The sequence below is a fragment of the Chiloscyllium plagiosum genome, chromosome 12, assembly GCF_004010195.1.
Source record: "Chiloscyllium plagiosum isolate BGI_BamShark_2017 chromosome 12, ASM401019v2, whole genome shotgun sequence".
In the NCBI taxonomy this organism is placed as follows: domain Eukaryota; kingdom Metazoa; phylum Chordata; class Chondrichthyes; order Orectolobiformes; family Hemiscylliidae; genus Chiloscyllium; species Chiloscyllium plagiosum.
In genome coordinates this window covers 11,765,364-11,787,006 of record NC_057721.1, presented here as the reverse complement: position 1 = coordinate 11,787,006, position 21,643 = coordinate 11,765,364, and the positions used below count along the sequence as shown (strand labels likewise).

The 21,643-nt window shown below is 38.4% G+C and overlaps 1 protein-coding gene across 8 annotated transcripts in view; it reads right to left on the bottom strand.

Moving 5' to 3' along the window:
* LOC122554978 (ribosomal protein S6 kinase alpha-3) overlaps positions 1-21,643 on the bottom strand; it is a 125,319-nt gene that overhangs the window by 4,712 nt on the left and 98,964 nt on the right. For 7 of the 8 annotated variants that reach the window (XM_043700470.1, XM_043700462.1, XM_043700463.1 and 4 more), the window contains 10 exons: positions 19,708-19,778; positions 19,507-19,595; positions 16,624-16,688; positions 16,167-16,269; positions 15,684-15,805; positions 11,365-11,487; positions 10,681-10,770; positions 10,238-10,396; positions 2,524-2,685; positions 39-115 (listed from right to left, as the gene is read on the bottom strand). In XM_043700470.1, coding sequence (XP_043556405.1) covers positions 39-115; positions 2,524-2,685; positions 10,238-10,396; positions 10,681-10,770; positions 11,365-11,487; positions 15,684-15,805; positions 16,167-16,269; positions 16,624-16,688; positions 19,507-19,595; positions 19,708-19,778 — 1,061 coding nt within the window. The remainder of the gene's footprint in view (positions 1-38; positions 116-2,523; positions 2,686-10,237; positions 10,397-10,680; positions 10,771-11,364; positions 11,488-15,683; positions 15,806-16,166; positions 16,270-16,623; positions 16,689-19,506; positions 19,596-19,707; positions 19,779-21,643) is intronic. The other variant, XM_043700465.1, reaches the window with a different exon arrangement.

Below are 21,643 nucleotides of genomic sequence, written 5' to 3'. Positions count from 1 at the left end.
ACTTTATCAGTAACATCCTAGGCAGTGTACAAACTCACCCTGTAAGCATTGTATAAAGGAGAACTCCAAGACTCCAGATATCACAAGCTGCATCATATCCTTGTCGCTTTAAGACCTAAGAATTACAATATAAATAAATAATTAGTGTTACAATTCCGGCTGCACGTGAACCTTTAATAGTTAATATACATATATTGGACCTCACTCTATAAAAAAAGATATAGAGCCCTTTAAGATGGTGCATCAGGAATGAATTAGGTAATAACCTGGCATGAGAGGGAGAAAAACAGCTTGGCAAATTAAGTCTGTTGATTAACAGCAATGCAGATTATGGAGCAATGATAGTAATGTTTAAACTTATGAAAGAAACTGGATATAGCTATCTAGACTAAAGTTCCACAGATGCAGAATTAAATAAACGTAGAACCAAGATTTCTTTAAATTTGTGAAGCTCTGGAAATGTCTGTTTGGTGGGGTGGGTGGGGGTAGGGGCTGACAACTTTTATCAAATTCAAAGGAGTAGGCCACTTTTGGAATATTGCGTGCAATTCTGGTCTCCTTCCTATCAGAAGGATGTTGTGAAACTTGAAAGCGTTCAGAAAATATTTACAAGGATGTTGCCAAGGTTGGAGGATTTGAGCTATAGGATGAGCTTGAATGGGTGATGACTGTTTTCCCTGGAGCATTGGAGGCTGAGGGGTGACCATATAGAGGTCAATAAAATCATTAGAGCATGGATAGGAGAAAGAGACAGAGTCTTTTCCCTGGGGTGGGGGAGTCCAGAACTAGAAGATATAGATTTAGGATGAGAGTGGAAAGACAGAAGAGAAACCCAAGGGGCAATTTTTTTCACGCTGAGGATGGTAAGTGTATGGAATGAGCTGCCATTGGAAGTGGAGGAGGCTGGCACAATTGCAACGTTTAAAAGGCATTTGGATGGGTATATGAATAGGAAGGGTTTGGATATATGTGGGCCAGGTGCTGACAGGTGGGACAAGATTGGGTTGGGATATCTGGACTGCATGGACAAGTTGGACTGAAGTGTCTGTTTCCATGCTGTACATCTTTATGATTCTATGAGCTGACCTATGAAACTAAAGAGGTTGAAGGAATACAAATACAGGGCAGACAATTTTTTTTACTAGAAACATTTACTGGCATAGGAAATGAGTACCAACATCTGTCAGCCAAATGCATTACATTTTTCTATCCAATGTTACTGTCATGAATAATTAAAGAACAATTCTGACTAAGCATTAAGTCCATAAAACTTAAAATGTTATCAGCAAAAAAAAATGCTCATTGATTAAAACGCCAGCTCTGCTGATTCTAAGAGGCTAACTTGGCCTGTTTTGCTTTGATTTAATGAAATTAAATATTCTGATATCAGATTATCTGAATTTCAGCTATACCCTCATACTAATGCAGAATTCCAGACAGCATATCCATACATAAATTTCTAAGAGGCTCTTCTCTGCTATGAGTATTTATTATACAGGGATATGTTGGTGATAAGTGAACAGATGCAGTAGCTTGACTAATAGTTCAACCCCTACTTCAGGATTTAAACATAATTTTGACACTTATATTTCTGAAGTACCTATCTCTATTTCTCTCCTTTAAAAGGAGCTTTTAGAATGCAAGTGGATGCAAAACTAAAGAAAGTTTGATTATTATAAGTTTCTGCCTTTCAGGAAAGAGATTAAACTGATGCTTCATTTACCAATACAGGTGGATGACAAAGGTAGCATGGCAATATGGCTGTTGTGTTTTAGAACACAAAGGTTATTATACCTTAAAAGTCATTCTTCATCCATGAAGTATTTAGGGGGAGCATTTAAGGAAAACAGTATGATATTCTAACTTTTCAACCTTGGAATTCACACTTGAACATTTCTTGTCATCAGGATCTTGTGTAAATTGATTTAAAACCATCTTTATCAGGTTTGTACAAGGCTCAGGCTAAAGTTCACCATTTAGGACAACTATAAGAATGGTCAATTCAAATGCTAGCAATGTAGGCTTCTGTTCTGAAATTCTGGTCAAGGTTAGTTACTAGAGTAAAGCAGAGATGGATTTTCATTGCAGTCAGCTGCGGTGTAATTCTGGGTGAATGTTTCAACCCCAATTAACATTTCTCCCCACGAAAAGCATAAAGAACTTTGAATTTCAAAAAAGGGTATAGGGAATGAAACAGACCCCTCATTCCTTCCCTTACCTAACTGTAATCCTCTAATGAGGAAAGCTCAAGTCTTTGCCAAAGCCAATCTTGCCCGAGATCACAGGCTCTCCATCTCTTTATGAAAGTGCCTCCTTCTTCAATGAGAATCTCTCTAATAGCGAAGTTAGTAGTTCAGCATAAGGGGAAAGGAGAGAAATAAACGAGCATCATACCATTTGCTTTCTGACATACTACAACCAGCCCATTATCCATTGCTCACTATTGAAAGTTTCACTGTTTCAAGGGCAAAAAAAACTTTAGTAATGTTTCATAAAAATGTAGAAATCAATCAATATTCATACCTCAGGAGCAACAAAATTAGCTGTGTAACATGGAGTCATGAGAAGGCCATTATCAGCTCGCAGCTGTTTGGCAAATCCAAAGTCACAAATACGAATCGATTCTGGATTGCCTGACTCATCAACATAGAGGATGTTACTCGGTTTCAAGTCTCTGTGCACTACCTAAATGCATAAAAATACATTATGATCAGCAAACTGCATCTGCTTTTATTATTGATGCATTTTCAATTAAAGGCTTCCAGAGAGTTAAGTTGGAGTATTACCAAGATCTACATTAAAACTCTTTGAATGTACAAAAATATGGTTGCTTCCCTGAAGCTGGTAAATATACTTTGTATTCTCTCACACAATCAAGATCAGAAAGCTTTAAAAATTTGACCGAGAATATGCAGAATCAACTGATAGCTGCTAAAACTGCAAACGTTTGTAAATGCCCTCAAAATCTTTACAGAATAAAAACTAGGAACACAAGAGGACTACAGACAAATAGCAAGGTATCCTTGCATGTAATGGTTAATTATCTTTGAAGTATATGTGTGCACTTTAAGTGACACCAGAACCATGCTGAACTATAATCAAATCCAAAGATGAGGAGGATTTTGAAATTCACTGAGATACAAGTATACAAATGCCAGTGAAAGAAATCAAAATCTGATTTCACACAAGCTTTATCTCTGCAATACAACAGAAATTATTTTCAAATTAACACATCTATAAGGAATGAAGAAAATTAAATTTTAACTACTAGATTTCTTTTAAACATGTATTCTCAAAATCTTCAACTTGAACTATCCAATGAAATGAAAAATCCTATTACTGCCAGCAGAGAAAGGAGATTTTTTTCAAAAAGGCATTCATGGGAATGACAGCTTGCTTGCTGGGCCAGCCTTATTGCCCATCTCTAATTGTCACGAACCAACCATGCTGTGGAGTCATATGGTCAGCAAGGACAGGATCAGTCTAAACAAATAAGTCAGCTGAGCAAAGAAAATGTATGAAGAGTTCATGAAAAGTAGATTAATAAATTTTATCTACAAATCAACGTAACTTCATTTGATCAATGGATCTACCTCTTAAATGGGAATACGACAATAAGCATGATGAAACAGAATATAGAAGACAAAAGTTAATGGAATGCAACAGTCAATCCTAAAATCAAGATGGATTACTTCCCAGTGAAAAATGGGAGTGCAGGGTTGTGCGTTTCCCTTGGTGAAAATCAGTTCTTATATAAGCTGAAGTTTCAATGCTGTTGTGGTAGTGAAGAGGGTAGTAAACTTGATTGAGTTGAACAATATACATAATTTTAATTTGAGTAACTTTCCAGAGCACCTGAGAAGTTAACCAGTAACAATCAAACTACCAATTGTACTGCATCTTTACAAAGCATACAAAAAGAAATAAAGAATGGAAGCACTTATTTAAATCTCAAGAAGCCAAAATATTTCATAACCTCTACAGTTATTTCACTAACTGAATCTAGTTGAGGCAGGGATAAGTTGGATGTTGTTGACTGTTGGCTTCCACACAGACTCAGACAGATTAAATTCTCTTGATAAATTTATACCACTACGCAAGATTCACAATTGTTGTCTGACACAACCAAACATTTTATTCTATTCTTGAATTTTTGTCTATATGCAAATCTACCATGCTGATATCCTTTTCTTAAAAGACTGGACGTCAAAGAGCTGCAATGTCAAAACTGAAATAAATCACAATTCAGAAGTAGCAATTCCATTGAAATCAACTATGCAACAGGGGTGACTGTCCTAAATTTAAGCTGGAAGGATTTTATTTTGGCTAACAAAATGACAAGTACTCTAACTTTTGAGCACCAATTTCACCTCAAGAACAAAAAAATGGATAAGACAGTAGAACAGTCAACAGCAGAATTCATGGTTCTGTACCCAAAAATGCCCATTTTTAGGTAGTTCAAATTTCAAAATAGGACTAGGTGAATGGACATTACCTTGGTATTTCTGACTTTGGATACTAAAATATAAAGTCACTACAGTCTTACCAGAACATAGGATTGCTCCCTTGTCAGAGAGACAACTGGTAGTGGTTTAATCTGAAGGTCACAGTGTCTGAGGGGAGGGGAGAGGTTCAGGAGTATCCTTCATGGCAACCTCAGCTAATGCAAGAACTGAAGCCACACTGAGCCATAGAAAGGATTGAGATAGAGTTTGTGAATGAAGATGGAAAGTAGTTTTAAGAAATGCAGGAGGCCAAGTTGGATGGAAGGAAAGAGATGCCCTAGATCATTGCTTGTCAAACACGCTGCACATGCCATTCCCACTATCACATCATTTCAAGGCTTGAAAGACGACAGCCATCCAGTGAGTTGATAAGGTCTAAACTTGTAGCTAAGCTCAGATGAACAAACAGACTTATCTTAATTGGTTCTTCTGATAGCACAACCATTGCTTTCTAACAGTATGCAGGCAAAAACAATTCGTAAACACTGTTGAAAATCAAAAAAAAACCCTTTGAACTGAATGTGCATAGCTCCTGCTTTACTGTGGTAATTAAATAAGGAATAGGGATTTCTGATTCACTATTAAAATGTTGCTTAGCAATAGCTTTACCTAATTATTTTTAGAAAAACTAAATAAATCTAACTATGGTTTGAAGGAAAGCAACTATTGGACAGAGGCAAAATTTGGTAGCTGATGAGCAGCATAATTGAGAAACTATTGCATACAATCCAAGGCCAAGAATAGAAAACTCACCAGATTGCAACAGAATGCTGCACTAAGATCATAGGAAACAATCTATTCAAATGGGTCAAATAATAGGATACAAATCCCAGACAGGTATTCCTTTCCATAGAGATCATTCAATTATTGAGAAAATGTCATAACTCTATCAGAAACAAAAACAGAAGTTGCTGGAAAATCTCAGCAGGTCTGGCAGCATCTGTGAAGAGAAATCTAAGTTAACGTTTTGGGTCTGGTGACCCTTCCTCAGAACTCATGGTAGCTAGGAAAATGTCAATTTAAATGCAGAAGATAGGCTGGGGGAAGATGCAAGGGTAAACGAAAGGTAGGGTCAGAGCCCAAAAGGAGAGAAGACAAGTTGGACAGACAAAGGAGTTGATAATGATCTGGCTAGGGGGTGAATAGCCATTAATGGAGACTGTTTGTGGCGAACAGTTGTTAGTGTCCAATGGCAGACTCTGTGATAAGACCTAGTGTGAGGCAAGGGACTGGGACATGGTGAGGTTCAGGGCCTAAAATCATTGAACTCTATGTTGACTCTGGAGGGCTGCAGGATCCCCAAGCGGAAAAGGAGGTGTTGTTCTTTCAACTTGCGTTGAGCTTCACTACAGCACTACAATAGGCTTGAGACAGATGTTGGACAGGGAACAGGGTGGTGTGTTAAAGTGACAGGCAACAGGAAACACTGTCTGTTTGTGGGTGGAATGTAAATGTTCTACGAAGTGGTCACCCAGTCTATGCTTCATTTCTCTAATGTATACAAGGCCACATTGTGAGTAGCGAATGCAGTAGACTAGATTGTGAGAAATGCAGATAAAGTGCTGGTTCACCTAGAAGGTATATTATGGGCCCTTGGATAGTGAGGGGCGAAGAGGTAAATGGGTAGATGTTACATCTTCAGCAGTTGTGGGGAAGATACCAAGGGGTGGTGCTGGGAGTGAAGAGTGGACCAGAATGTCTCAGAGGAAATGGTCTCTGAGAAAGGCAGACAAGGGAGGGGAATGTGTGGTGGTGGCAACTCGCTGGAAGTGACAGAAATAGCAGCTGATCTTCTGGATGTGGATGCTGGTGGGATGGTACACAAGGACAACAGGAACTCTTCCTTTGGTGTTTGTTTAGTATACAACTGTACCTGGTTTACTTATCTTGGATGATTGAACACCTCACCCACGCAAGGGACATCAAATTGAGTAATGTGCAATTTGAAGAACAGAATGGGTTTCTGTATAGCCATGGAGATTCGCCATATTCTCAGGACTGGCTCCAGTTAAGAAACCACCTCATAATTAACCTCTAAATAAAGACTGAAAGAACTGCAGAAGCTGTAAATCAGAAATTGCTGCAAATGCTAAGCAGGTCTGTCAACATCTGTGAAGCAAACTCAGTTAACGTTTCGGGTCCGTGAGATGCTTACCCAGTTCTGGAGGAGGGTCACCGAACCTGAAACATTAACTGAATTTGCTTCACAGATGCTGCCAGACCTACTCAGTTTTTACCAGCAATTTCTGTTTTTATTTTTGTTCCCAATTAACCTCCCTCACAGAGGAACATATATTGCTAAAGTAGCTTCTCTTGATTTTAAGACTTCTGGGCTCTTGTTAATCCTGTACCATTGTGGCATACACTGTGACCATCCTTAAAGAGCTATTCAAGAGTCCCAAAAGATGAGACTTGAATCAAAGTGATATCTGTGCTGACTTCCTATTCTTTTTGCCCAAGATCTCTGTATTCTCTCTAGCCACTGGGGAGGACCCGGAGGACTGGCAAGTAGCTAACATTGTTCCTCTGTTAATGAGGGAAATAAGGATAATCCAGTAAATTATAGACCAGTGAGTCTTACATCAATGGTTGGGAACTTATAGGAGAAGATTCTTAAAGATAGGATTTACATACATTCGAATAAGTGTGACTGAATTAGGGAGTCAACATGGATTTGCGCAGGGCGGATCATGTCTTACTAGCTTGATTGATTTTTTTTTAAGGAGTTAATAAGGATGATTGATCAGGGTAGAGCAGCAAGTGCCGTTTGCATGTATTTTAGTAAGGCTTTTGAAAAGATGCCTCATGGTGAAATCATCAAGATTAAGATGCATGGGATCCACAGTGACTTGGCCATTTGAATTCAGAATTGGCTTGCCCGTATAAGACAGAACTTAATGGTGGAAAGGTGTTTTTCTGGCTGGGGGATTCCCAAGAAGTGGTGTCCCACAGTGATCCATACTAGGACCTTTTGCTTGTGATTTATATAAATGAATCGGATGAAAATATTGATGGGTGGGTTAGAAAATTTGCAGATGACACAAAGATCAGGGGAGTTGTGGATAGTATAGAAGGTTGTTAAAGGATACAGTGGAATTTAGATCAAGTTTTAGACATGTGTGGAGAAATAGCAGATAAGAGTTTAATCCAGGCTAGTGAGAAGTGTTGTACTTTGGGAGATAAAATGTTATGGAAAAGTATGACAGGGCCATTAACAGCATTGATGTACAGAGGGATCTTGTGCTCCTAGTCCATAGCTCTCTGAAATTAGCCACTTAAGTAGATAGGGTGGTAAAGGCAGCATATGGTATGCTTACTTGATTGGTTGAGGAATTGAATACAAGTCAGAAAGCAATGTTGCAGCTTTATAAAAGTTTGGTTAGGCTACACTTACGAGTTCAGCATTCAATTCTGGTGACCACATTACAGGCTAGATGTGGAGGCTTTGGAGAGGGTGCATAAGAGGTTTACCAGGATGCTACTGGATTAGGGTGTATCAACTATAAGGGAAGGTTGGACAAACTAGGGGTGTTTTCTCTGGAGTGGTGGAGGCTGAGAGGAAATCTGACAGAAGTTTATAAAATTATGAGAAAAATAGATACGTTGACAACAGAAATCACAAGTCACGTAATAAATATCCAGAACAATAGGATGAACAAGTCAATCAAAATTGAAGGACACAATTGTAAAGTAAAGTGCAGGATAACAGGGTACAGGTAATTGAAAATGACAGGTTAAGAAAAGAGTTAATAAGGCATGCGTGATTCTGCTAAGTACAGCATATAGAAGCAAAGACATCATGGCGAAGCTTTAGAAAACATTGATTTGATTTGACTTGACAGATGTTGCGTCCAATTCTAGATATTACACTTTTGAAAGGATGCAAGAGCAAGGTAGATGGGCCTGCACTGTGATCAAACTGTACTGAGTGTTGTGGCCAATTCTGGTTCATGAAATATGATTACTAAAGATATTTGGTGTATTTAACAGCCAAGGGGCTAAATTTCCCTGTCTCAAAGTTGAGCTAAAATGTAGATTCAGCTTTATAATCTTAAAGGGAAACATCAAGAGGTGATCATAGAGGTATACAAGATAGTTGAGGGAAAGCCAATCCAGAATAATATTAAATTAAAACATTAGAGTAGTACAAGGCAAAACATTCAAACTAATAAAAGGTAAATTGAGGATGGATTTGCAGTAAATACTCCATTCTTAGATATAGGTGATGGTATCAACCAAACACAACGAGTTAAGTGATCTGGACAACAAGAGACCACTAGTTGAGTTCATTTACTGGCCAAGAACATCACTAGATGTGAACTGGAAAAACACAGGTCAGACAGCAGAGAAGGCAACATTTCGGGCTGATGGCATCTAAACTGCTGTGCTTTTCCAGCTTTACATCTGTTGATTCTCACTTACTGACCAAGACAGAGTGCATCAAGACAATTACACAAGTATAATTTTAAATGTAGACATCACAGAATGTTGGAGATAAATCTGAACACAAAAAAATCTCCAAAACTAATAATGAACTTTGAAAGAATTGGGACAAATTTTCCAAAATATAACTTGTCAGTGCAAGAAAATTCCAAGTTTTAGGATGCAGTAAAGCTTGGAGAAAGACAGTCACATAACAGTGCAACACAATCTATTGTGGAGAATAGCCATCTGGTTTGCAACATAAATGTTCACTTGTAGGAGATAGCTGAATTAGTAATACTCAGTTATTTAAGCAGAAAATTCTACATCTAAAAGATAAAATCTGTAGAAAAATTTGACTTCAGTGACCTTAACATATATTCAGGGCAGCACGATGGCTCAGTTGTGAGCACGGATGCCTCAGCGCCAGGGATCCAGGTTCAATTCCAGTCTCAGGCGACTGTCTGTATGGAGTTTGCATGTTGTCCACGTGGATTTCCTCTGGGTTCTTCGGTTTCCTCCCACAATCCAAAGATGTACAGGTCAGGTGAATTGGCCAAGGTAAATTACCCATAGTGTTCAGGGATGTCTAGGATAGGTGCATTAGTCAGGGGTAAATATAGGATAATAGGGTAGGGGAATGGGTTTGGGTGGATTATTCTTTGGAGGATCGATGTGGACTTGTTGGGCCAAAGGGCCTGTTTCGACACTGTAGAGATTCAATGATTCTACACTTTTTTCAGAAGATAGATTTTAATACAAAAAATTAAAATCCGAAGAATTACATCCTTAAATTATGTCTCCAAGTTAACATGAAAGCTATGAAAGGCAGCACAGTAGCAAGTGCAGTACCACGAACCCAGATTTAATTCCAACCTTGGGTGACAATCTCCCCAAGCCTGGGCTTTTGCTGAGTGCTAAGTTGCTTCATCGTGTCCAGGGATGTGCAAGCCAGGTGGATTAGCCATGGTAAATGCAGGGTTATGGGGATAGGGTGGAATGCTCTTTGGAGGATAGGTGCAGACCTGATGAGCCAAATGACCTTTGGGATTCCAAGATTCTATCAGACATTTAGATTTTAACTTGCTCAGTACAAAATTTATGCTCCAAAATATCTAAACTTATGTTCAACTGTCAATGCTTAAAATTCAGAAAGTTACCTTTTTTTTTGCATTATATTTAAATTGAAAGTGAACTTTTGTTTTTGATTATACTATCAGCATCATTATCATGAAGAAAAACATTCAGCATATTTTCTTTTACTGCTGTTTGCTAATGAAATATTTGGAAATGATTTAAATTATATTTACCCCTTGTGCATGCAGATAGTCCATAGTGTTTGTTATGGTGTACAGTACAGCACTGGCTTCCCGTTCAGAGAAAAATTTTTGCCTCAGAATTTTGTCCAGCAATTCTCCCCCCTTCATGAGTTCTGTGACTAGATACACATATTTACCGTCATGATACACCTGTAGAAATACAGAAACATTAGAAAATTTACCACCAATAGAGCTATTGACCATTTAAAATACTAATACAGTTTACAAACTTGATTTTCAATCGTCGTGTTGGATGTGAAAATTCTTTTCACTGTAATGTAAGAGTACTTATGTGCATTGCAATGCTGTGGGAAAGTTAGATTTTTGTGGCCCAGCATAGAGTCAATTACTTCTTTAATAAGAAAGTTATACAAGAGCAATCTACAAAATTAAGATTGTGGTGTGGCTAAACTTGATGAAAAATCTGTACTTACATCTTTCAAGGTAATAATATTGGGATGCTGCCCATACCGAAGTAGAATGTCAATCTCCTCGGAAGGGTCTCTCTTGCTTTTATCAATTATCTAAAAAGAAAAAAAAAATTTATTGTGCAGGAAAGGCGACACATCTATACACACACCCCAACTAACTAATTTATTAACTAATATCAAGCTGCCGTGTTAAAATTAGCCATACTAAATCTGATGTCTGGGTTTACCAGGTTTGATTTACACAGAATTGTTTAGATTCTTTTACCAGAAGTGATCTTTAAGAGTTATGAAATATATATTTTAAACATTCACAATCTATAAACACCCCAGTGAAGCAATAATAGTGAAGCAACATCAAAATCAGATCATACAGAATGTATGTCTAGACATTTTCTTCATGTTACAGAGTAGTGTCACATACAATTCTGACTACCAATCTTGGGTCAAAATTCTCTCAATTATCGGCTACCAACAAGTAACGAGCACATAACTACCACAAGAACCATTTCTAGGCAATGAGGGATCAAGAATAAATGTCACCACATCTGTTGGTTTTCTATCTTCACAACTGCATTTGGAATTAGGCATTGAAAAGGTTTATTTGAAAGATGCTTTTCAGTCTGAACTGGTCAATTAGTATTGGAATCATCCTTAGTCACACACGACTTGCACTGCAAAAATGCATACCTTGACAGCATAATCCATGTTTGTAGATTTATTTACACATCGTTTGCAGATTGAGTAAGAACCCACACCAATGTCTTCTTTCAGGTCATAATTGTCTACAAACTGAATACTGGTTCTGTGCAACTGCAAAAGAGGTGTGAAATTAGTCACAAAAACACAAATGCTACTTGCTGTACTATGAAGTAAAGTCAAAGAAGTTCAATAACTTTTTAAATTAAAGATCTACACTTCTTTGTTTTGTAACTATTCACCCCATTTTAACATGGATTAATTGGAAATGGAACATAACTTAAAAGCGTGCTTAATATCGTCAGCCTTACCTAACCTTCTATATTCTACTGACTGTGATCATAAAACCTCTGCAGTTTCCCTTTACTTAGTAATTTTGCTATTAGAGAAGCAAATATCTTTTCATAAATTCAAGTTGTAATAGCAGGAAAAATGAAAAACAATGTAGGTGAAGAGGATTGCAAAAACATAGGACGAGGAGTGGGTCAACCAGCCCTCAAGCCTGGTTAGCCATTCAATTACATCAACTGCATCTACCCATCTTAGCTCTGTAACTCTTACTACCTTTGAAGAATAAAAAAAGTGTTGATCTGAAATGTTCAATCAACGTAACCTCAACGGCTTTCAGGACGGGGTGTCAATTTCAGATTTGCACCATCCATTCAGGAATTGCACCTAAACGGTCCAGTTTTAATTTTAAGCTTGAGTCATTAAAATTATACTTCAGCAAGTTGACAGGGCAGGAAGTAACAGATGCTCTAGCTGACAGTCTAATCAAACCATAGAGTTATTTTCATACAATGATTTAGAACAGCTTAACCATTTGGAATAGGACTGGACATTTTCAGATGTTGAAGAAATACATAATTTGTGAGCATCTAGTTGCCACACTAGATTTAAGACTCAGGAGTTGAAGCTCACTGTTTTCTGGTTCTCACTAGCTCCAAGACTCAATCTGAAGTTGAACTGCCCAGAAGTACCAGAACAATTAAAATCAACAAATCTAATGAGCACAGCCTATTAGATAAATGTCAAAGCCTATGACGAAATCTTTCTAGTCTATTTCAATGACCAAAGTTTTTACTGGCAGACAAGTTTACAATTCAAGTTCACACACTGTTCACGTCTAAACAACTCTGTGGGTGCACCTACACCACATGGGCTGCTGTGGTCCTAGTACATGACTTGAACCACAAAGATTACCACTCTTCTCAAGGGGAATTAGAGATGAACAATAAGAAAAAGAGTAAACGTAGAGATTGGCCAATGAAAGCCTCTCTAGTAAGATAGCCCCATACATCTGGAAACTGCAGGTTAATTGAAACTGCTAAGATTAATGGATAATAGATTAAGATTAGTTTTATTGTTAGGTTAAAAAATGTTTTTTAAAAATTGTTTATCATCTGAATACAGATATTTAAGCCATGTAAATCATAAATTCCTTTCTCATTTCATCTACTCTCCTTAAAGTAGGAATGCATGTGTGTCAGGAAGGAAAAGCTAGTATTCAAGATTATGAGATGAGAAGGTAAGAGTGAAAAAAAGATTAATTGGTAAATGGGACAACAGGAAAGATGAATTTGCTATGTTAGAATGGACTACGAGGAGAGCAAAAAAGTTTACTGAAATATTATCATCTGGTGGGGAAATGCAGAAATGGACCATTGCAAAATGGATTGGGACCTATGCAGAGACAGTAAACGGGTCAGTGGAGGAGAGAAATGTTCACTCCAAGGTATACCCGTTACCAAGCTGCAATCTAGAATGTACTAGAAATTGAAATAAACAGATCATTCACATCTGAAAATTCAGGAACATTTTAAATGCAAGCTACCCATGGACAAGAAAGTAGTACTCAAAAGGTTTGCAGCATGGCAATAAAGCACATTTTTAAATGGAAATGTACCTTTACAAGTAAGTTGCACAGTAGAACATAAAAGAACCTGGTCGATACATTTTGCTCTAATTAAAAGCTAAATCACATTTATAATGGAACTGGGTAAATGACAAATCATAGCTTGCAAAGTTAACTGGCTCAGCAAATACATTTTAAACATTAATTAACTGTATAAACCACTTCAGTCTCACTTTGATTGAATGAAACAACACTGCAGTACCATCCTGGTAAATAAATCTCAAAAGGTACTACAATATACAAGAGCAGAAGATGAGTTGTACTCATGTTTGCATGGGAAGCAATATAAAAAGTAGTGAAGTTTCGCGACAGTTGGACAAGGAGTTAGTGAGATTACATCTGGAGTACCGTGTAGTTTTAGTAGTCCTACTTATGAAAAGGACAAAATTTGCATTCAAAAGCAGCGTAGGAAAGGATCGTGAGTTGCAAGAAGATTTGCAGCTCAGGTTGAGATTCTGGATATAGGTTTGTTCGCTGAGCTGGAAGATTTGTTTTCAGATGTTTAATCACCATTCTAGGTAAAAGCATCAGTGAGCATCCGGAAGAAGCACTGGTGGCACGGCCCGCTTTCTGTTTGTGTGTTTAGGTTTCTTTGGATTGGTGATGCCATTTATTGCGGTGATATCATTTCATGCTCTTTTTCTCATGGGGGTGGTAAGTGGGATCCAAGTCAATGTTTTTGGTGATAAGAGTTCTGGTTGGAATGCCATGCCTCTCGGATGTGTTTGGCCACTACATTGGACAATCAGGCAGAAAAAAACTAGCCACCAGGATACATGATCAACTAGCCACAAAAAGACATGTCCTACTCTCACTAGTATCCTTACATACAGATGAGGAAGGACACCGGTTTGACAGGGACAACACATCCATCCTAGGTCAAGTCAAACAGAGACACTCACGAGAATTTAGAGAGGCACAGCATTCCAACCAGAACTCTACCATCAAACACATGGACTTGGATCCCATTTACCACCCCCTGAGAAAAAGAACTGGAAATGACATCACCAACCCAAGGAAACCTTAACACAAGTAGAAAGTGGGCCATGCCATCAATGCTTCATCTGGAGGCTCACTGATGTTACCTAGCATGGTGACAAAATGTCTGAAAACAAACCTTCCCGCTCAGCAAGCAAACCTACATCCACAGGAAAGGTTAATTTGATGATTCTAGAGATGGTGGGATTACATTATGAATCAAGGCCAAACAGGGCTCATATTCATTGGAGTTAAGAAGAATGACAGGTAGTCTTATTGCAACACTGAAGATCCTGAGGGGAAGGAATAGAACAAGGAGATAGCTTTAAGGTGAGGTATCGCCCATTTAAAGCAGAGAATAAGGATTTATTTTTCCCCCAACAGTCCTAAGTCTGGAATTCCCCTCGAGCAGTGGAGGCAGGGTCATCGAAAGTTAAGGCACAGCTAGATAAAATATTGTTTCATAAGAAGTTGTACTAAGGGAATAGACAAAACAAAATCTAGAATAGATGGTGACAGATCAGCTATGATCTTACCAATAACAGAACAGGCTCAAAGGTCTGAAAAGCCTGAAAGGATGCAATCTGGTGTTACTAAATGTATTATTAACAGAAGTAACTACTCTGGTTTTAGAAAATAAGCATTATATGTTTGGCTTTCAATGTTAAGTATTTTAATGAAGTACAGCACAGCTCAGATAAACTTCACTTTCAATGCCCAGTTTCTAATTTGTTGTTATAAAATCAAGTAATGAAAGGCAAATTGAAAACCAACATACAGGCTTCTTGCCTTCCATGCTGAATCCGGTGCCCTCAACATCATCCTTGAAGGTTAAAGAATCAATACATTATCAGGTTCTATTTTGACTATTTAATCTGCTATCATAGTGTACGGCTAAGTGAACAGAAGGCAGAGAGTAAATTTAGAACAGCTAAATGTTCTGTGATTAACCTGGTGGGTTGTTGTTAAAGCCCACAGGATATCTCAGGCGATATTTTTCTGAGGATCTTCAGAGGATCTACACCTTTTCTGAAGCAGAGCAATAATTTTTCAATGACAAATGATAGTTTTAAAAAGACCAAATAAAAAAGTGTGTTGCTGAATGAAACATAGAAATTAATTCTCGGTCACCGAATTTGATATACTGCATATGCCCTGTAGCAAATATATGAAAACATGGGCATTTTGTGCAAATGGCCTGCTTTTTGAGACTGCATTTATACCATGATTCAGAGAATCCAATAATATTGCATCACAAAGTAATTCCCAAAGAATCCAATATACAGCAACAATTAGGACAGAAATGGATTTACCAATATTCATCGAACATTAAATGTGACACAACATGTCTGAAAAGAAAGAATTGTGGTATCAGCTTTCAATGGATTACTGGTGGAAAACATCAAACAGTTTTTACTTGTACAATTGGATGTGGAGCTGTCTGCATCGGCTGGGGCTCTTCCTCAGAGGCAACAGCCACAAAGCTGAATCCACGGAAGAGCTGATGAGCATTGGCACTGGGTGGAACACCAGGGGAATCTAAACAATAAAATCAACAATAAAACCTCATCAGGATCATTTTCACACAAATGCAACTAAAATTGCATGCAGATCACATTTCACATGCTGCAGCTATTTACAATCACCAATCAAGCGGAGCTTCAAAAGGTGTGGATCTTCAGTTGGTTACCGATCACAGATTGAATTACACCCCTAACCTTGTCCCCAACATCACATGCAAATTTTAAAAAAGCAGTGAGACAAAGTAGCAGCTAGTTTCATCATGCAGTCACATCGCATTGAGTGTCATGCACTGTTACTTTGAAGTGCCAGTGGAACAGAGAGCCAAATATTGCTAATGATTAATACTGAAGATTTATGAGTTTTCACAAATAGTTACCTTTTGGTGTTTTTGCTGTAAACTCTGGATCAAAATAGAAAGTATCCTCTGGTCTACCAATTGCAGGTTTGAAAGGTGGCATAATCTCTCTTCTGCACAATTTCTGAAATAAGCAGTAAATATATGTATATATGCCAATACGAACTGTGTAATGAGTAATTTTTCAAAGAATCAAAAGAAAATGAAAATTCCAAAATTAGATTAATATTTAGAGTTTGAAAAGGTCCCTTTCCAAACTGTTCTGTCAGAGAATATGGTAGAGGAAGTACAGATAGCTTACTCCAAGTATCAGAAAACTTCTCAACAGTTCCATAAATGCACCTAAATTTGTTTATTTGGAAAAATGCAATTGGGCATACAAAATAAATGACATTAAAAAGGAAAACAAGAACATTCAAATGATTTAAAATTATGACTAAAAATACAGTTTAAAAAATTGCATAAAAACAATACTCACATTCCAATCAATGGTAGAAAAAAAAGAATGTCTTTTAATTTCTTCAACACCATCTGGACCAGCTCCTAGCAAAGCAATAGAAGTGTATGGTTTACTCGTAACCTCTCAACTCATCACTGTGGAGCTCCAATCCTTTATGACAGTACAGTGGAAAATTTTCATTTGAAAAAAATTACAAAGAAAATGGCTCATTTGTATTCAGACAAATATTCATCATTCCTCAGTGGTACCATCATTTGTCGCACCACTGATCAATTAATGAAATCACATGAATGCTCTTCTTGCTCACTGTCATGAGTGTTCAGAAAACAAATGAATAATAGGAAGGGTTCAGCAAAGAGCACATCTTAAATTAGTTGTCTTCAATTCAGACTAGTTGCTTGAACACAAAATCTTCATTCCTAATGCTTAGGAATACAGAATATAGACTTATGGAAGATTACAGCACAGAATGAAGCCATATGGCTCATCACTGCAGTGTAGTTTATTTGAACAACAAGTTGTTTGGTACCACATCCCTCATGTCTGTAATCCTGGAGACTCTTCAACCATCTAAAATTATTTATGGATTTGGTTTCCAACATATTTCCAGGTGAACCAGTTTGAAATTGTCAATAAGGAGAAATGGTTTCCACTGCCAGGAGAATGGGTAACCAGGGAACACAGATTTATGGAAAATGGCAAAATGTCTGGGAGAGAACATTACAATTTGCAGAGTGACTTATGATGTGGAATGCACTAAACTTAACAGGGAAATCAGGAGGGCAGAAAGGGGACATGACATAGCTTTGGCAAATAGGGTTAAGGAGAATCCAAAGGTTTTTTTTAAATACGTTCAGGACAAAAGGGTAACCAGGGAGAGAATAGGGCCCCTCAAAGATCAGCAAGGCAGCCAATGTATGGAGCTGCAGGAGATGGGGGAGATACTAAGTAACTATTTTGCATCAGTGTTTATTATGGAGAAGGACATGGAAGATATAGAATGTGGGGAAATAGATGGTGCCATCTTGAAAAATGTGCATATTACACAGAGGGAGTGCTGGATGTCTTGATATGCATAAAAGTGGATAAATCCCCATGATCTGATCAGGTGTACCCTAGAACTCTGTGGGAAGCTAGGGAAGTGATTGCTGGGCCCGTTGCTGAGATAGTCACAGGTGAGGTACCAGAAGACTGAAGGAAGTCTAACATGGTGCCACTATTTAAAGGAAGGTGGTAAGGAAAAGCCAGGGAACTACAGACTGGTGAGTCTGACATCTGTGGCGGGCAAGTTGTTGGAGGAAATCCTAAGGGACAGGATGTACATGTATTTGGAAAGACAACATGGCTTTGTGCATGGGAAATCATGTCTCACAAACTTGAGTTTTTTGAACTAGTAACTAAGGGGATTGATGAGGGAAGAGAGAGTGTAAGACATGATCTGTATGGACTTCAGTGAGGCGTTTGACAAGGCTCCCCCATGGGAGATTGGTTAGCAAGGTTAGATCTCACGGAATACAGGGAGAGCTAGCCATTTGGATACAGAACTGGCTCAAAGGTAGAAGACAGAGGGTGGTGGTAGAGATTTGTTTTTCAGACTGGAGGCCTGTGACTAGTGGAATGCCGCAAGGATCGGTGCTGGGTCCACTGCTTTTCATCATTTATATAAATGATTTGGATGTGAGCATAAGAGGTATAGTTAGGAAGTTTGCAGATGACATCAAAATTGAAGGTGTAGCAGACAGCAAAGAAGGTTACCTCAGATTACAATGGGATCTTTATCAGATAGCAAATGGGCTGAGGAGTGGCAGATGGAGTTTAATTTAGATAAATACAAGGTGCTGCATTTTGGGAAAGCAAATCTTAGCAGGACTTATACACTTAATGGTAAGGTCCTAGGGAGTGCTGCTGAACAAAGAGCCCTAAGGAGTGCACATTCATAGTTCCTTGAAAGTAGAGTTGCAGATAGATAGTGGAGAAGGCGTTTCGTACACTTTCCTTTATTGGAAAGTGCATGGAGTACAGGAGTTGGGAGGTCATGTTTTGACTGTGCAGGACATTGTTTGGGCCACGTTTGGAATACTGCATGCAGTTCTGGTCTCCTTCCCATCGGAAGGATGTTGTGAAACTTGAAAAGGTTCAGAAAAGATTTACAAGGATGTTGCCAGGTTTGGAGGGTTTGACCTATAGGGAGAGGCTGAATAGGCTGGGGCTGTTTTCCCTGGAGCATCAGAGACAGAGTGGTGACCTTATAGAGGTTTATAAAATCATGAGGGGCATGGATACGATAAATAGACAAAGTGTTTTCGCTGGGTTGGGGGAGTCCAGAACTAGAGGGCATAGGTTTAGGGTGAGAGGGGAAAAAGATATAAAAAGGGACCTAAGGGGCAGCTTTTTCATCAGAGTATGGAATGAGCTGCTAAAGGAAGTGGTGGAGGCTTGTACAATTACAACATCTAAAAGGCAGCTGGACGCGTATATGAAGCCGAAGTGTTTAGATGGACATGGGCCAAACGTTGGCAAATGGGACTAGATTAGGTTAGGATATCTGGTCGGCATGGACGAGTTGGACCAAAGGGTCTGTTTCCATGCTGTACATCTCTATAACTCTATTAGTAACTTTCAAAAGGGAATTGGATTTCTATTTAAAAAGCAGAATTCTGTAGTACAACAATGAGAAGAATAGAAGATGGACAGCAACTCAATCTTCATGGACAAATTGTCTCCTTTTGTGCTATAATTCTACAAAAGCCAAATCTTGATTTGCACAACCCACATTTTGATCTTAAACAGTATGGCTTTAAACCATATGAGGGAAATAGGTGCATTGAAAAATATAGATAAAGGTATCATCTTAGAATAGCTGCACAATGTTGAATTATCACTAAGGAAAAGCAAAAATACCTAGCCTGTTTCCAGGGTTGCGTTTGAAAAGCATGCGCAAGAGACTTTGGGAGTCAGGACTTAAAAACTGTGGCATTCCCAATTTTGCTCTGTAAGAATAAATACAAACAAACATTTCAGAATAAAATGTTTTGAATAATTTCATTAGCATTTAAAAAACACCATTCATTGAAACGAAATACACAATATTTTGTTACTTACTTCAGGATCATCGTCATAGTTTCCTTTCTATCCTTCCCTTGAAAGGGCAAGGTACCTGTAAGCATCTCAAACTGGAAACCAAAGATGTACACAGAATATTACTCAAATACTCAAACAAACTGAAGGAATTATGACTCTATGACTATGAATTAGAAATAAGTGTGACACACATGATCTTTAGAGTATAATTTTGAAATACAGCATAGCTTGAAACATTGCTGATCATTCAGTTTTCCCACTATTTCCCCATCAAACATCTTGGCATCAATTAAACTCAGTTATGACACATCCATGTGGGGTAGCAAATTCCAACTATTCACAACCCTTTGAATGAAAAAGAATTTTCATTTTGCTTCAAAATGAATGGTGCTTAGCCTTCAGCTCCAGAGAGTACAGCCCAATTTACCGTGGGGGTGGCTGTCTGTGTGGAGTTTGCACATTCTCCCTGTGTCTGCATGGGTTACCTCCGGGTGCTCCGGTTTCCTCCCACAATCCAAAGATGTGCAAGTCAGGTGAATTGGCCATGCTAAATTGCTCATAGTGATAGGTGCATTAGTCAGGGGTAAGTATAGGGGAATGGGTCTGGGTGGGTTACTTTTCAGATAGTCGGTGTAGACTTGTTGGGCCAAAGGGCCTGTTTCCATACTGTAGGGAATCTATTTTAACCTTACTCAGCCTCTTATCAGAAAACAACCCTCACATCGAGTGACCCTTCGCTGTATTGCCTCTAATGGCAACAAGCCCTTCCTTAAATATGGAAACCAGAATTGCAAACGGTTCAAGAGACGCAATCACAAATCCTGTACATTTGTAGCAAGACTTTTCATTCTTGCACTCCAAGTACCTTTGGTATAAAGGTCAACATGTTATCTCCTTCCCCAATGCATGCTGTACATGCATGCTAATTCTGTAATACAACATATAAAATTTTGAACATATAAAATTTCACAATTTTAAAAATGCTTTGCTACTCCTACAACCATTTCCCAATATCATACAATTTTCTGATTCTGTATGTGGATGCACCTACTAGACAAAGTGCAAAGCTTGACCTATTCCTGGGAAATCAGGCAAGGCAGGTGACCGAGCGGTCATTGGGGAAGCATTTTGAACCAGAAACTATAATTTCATTAGTTTTAAAATAACGATGGAAAAGAAAAGACTGGATCTGGATGTTAAAATTGAAGGACAATTTTAATGGTATTAGGCAAAAACTTTCAAAAGTTGATTGGGGGCAGATGTTTGCAGGTAAAAACACAGCTGGAAAATGTTAACCCTTCAAAAAGGAGATAACAAGAGATCAGAAACACTGTTCCTGTTCCAGTGAAAGTCAAAGCTGGTACATAATTCTTTGAAAAGGTGACGAAGGAGGTTGATGAGGGGAAAGCGGTAGATGTGGTATATATGGATTTTAGTACGGCGTTTGATAAGGTTCCCCATGGTAGGCTACTGCAGAAAATACGGAGATATGGCATTGAGGGTGAGTTGGAGGTTTGGATTAGGAATTGGCTGGATGGAAGAAGACAGAGGGTAGTAGTTGATGGCAAAGTTTCTTCATGGAGTGCCGTCACTAGCGGTGTTCCGCAAGGATCTGTTTTGGGACCATTGCTGTTTGTCATTTTTATAAATGACCTGGAAGAGGGGTTAGAAGGTTGGGTAAGCAAGTTTGCGGATGATACGAAAGTCGGAGGAGTTGCTGACAGTGAGGAAGCATGTGGCAGGTTACAGCAGGATATAGAGAAGCTGCAGAGCTGGGCAGAAAGGTGGCAAATGGAATACAATGTAGCTAAGTGTGAGGTGACTCACTTTGGGAAGAATAACAAAAAGATGGGGTACTGGGCTAATGGTCGGATACTTGGTAGTGTGGATGAGCAGAGGGATCTTGGTGTCCATGTACACAGATCTCTGAAAGTTGCCACCCAAGTAAATAGTGCGG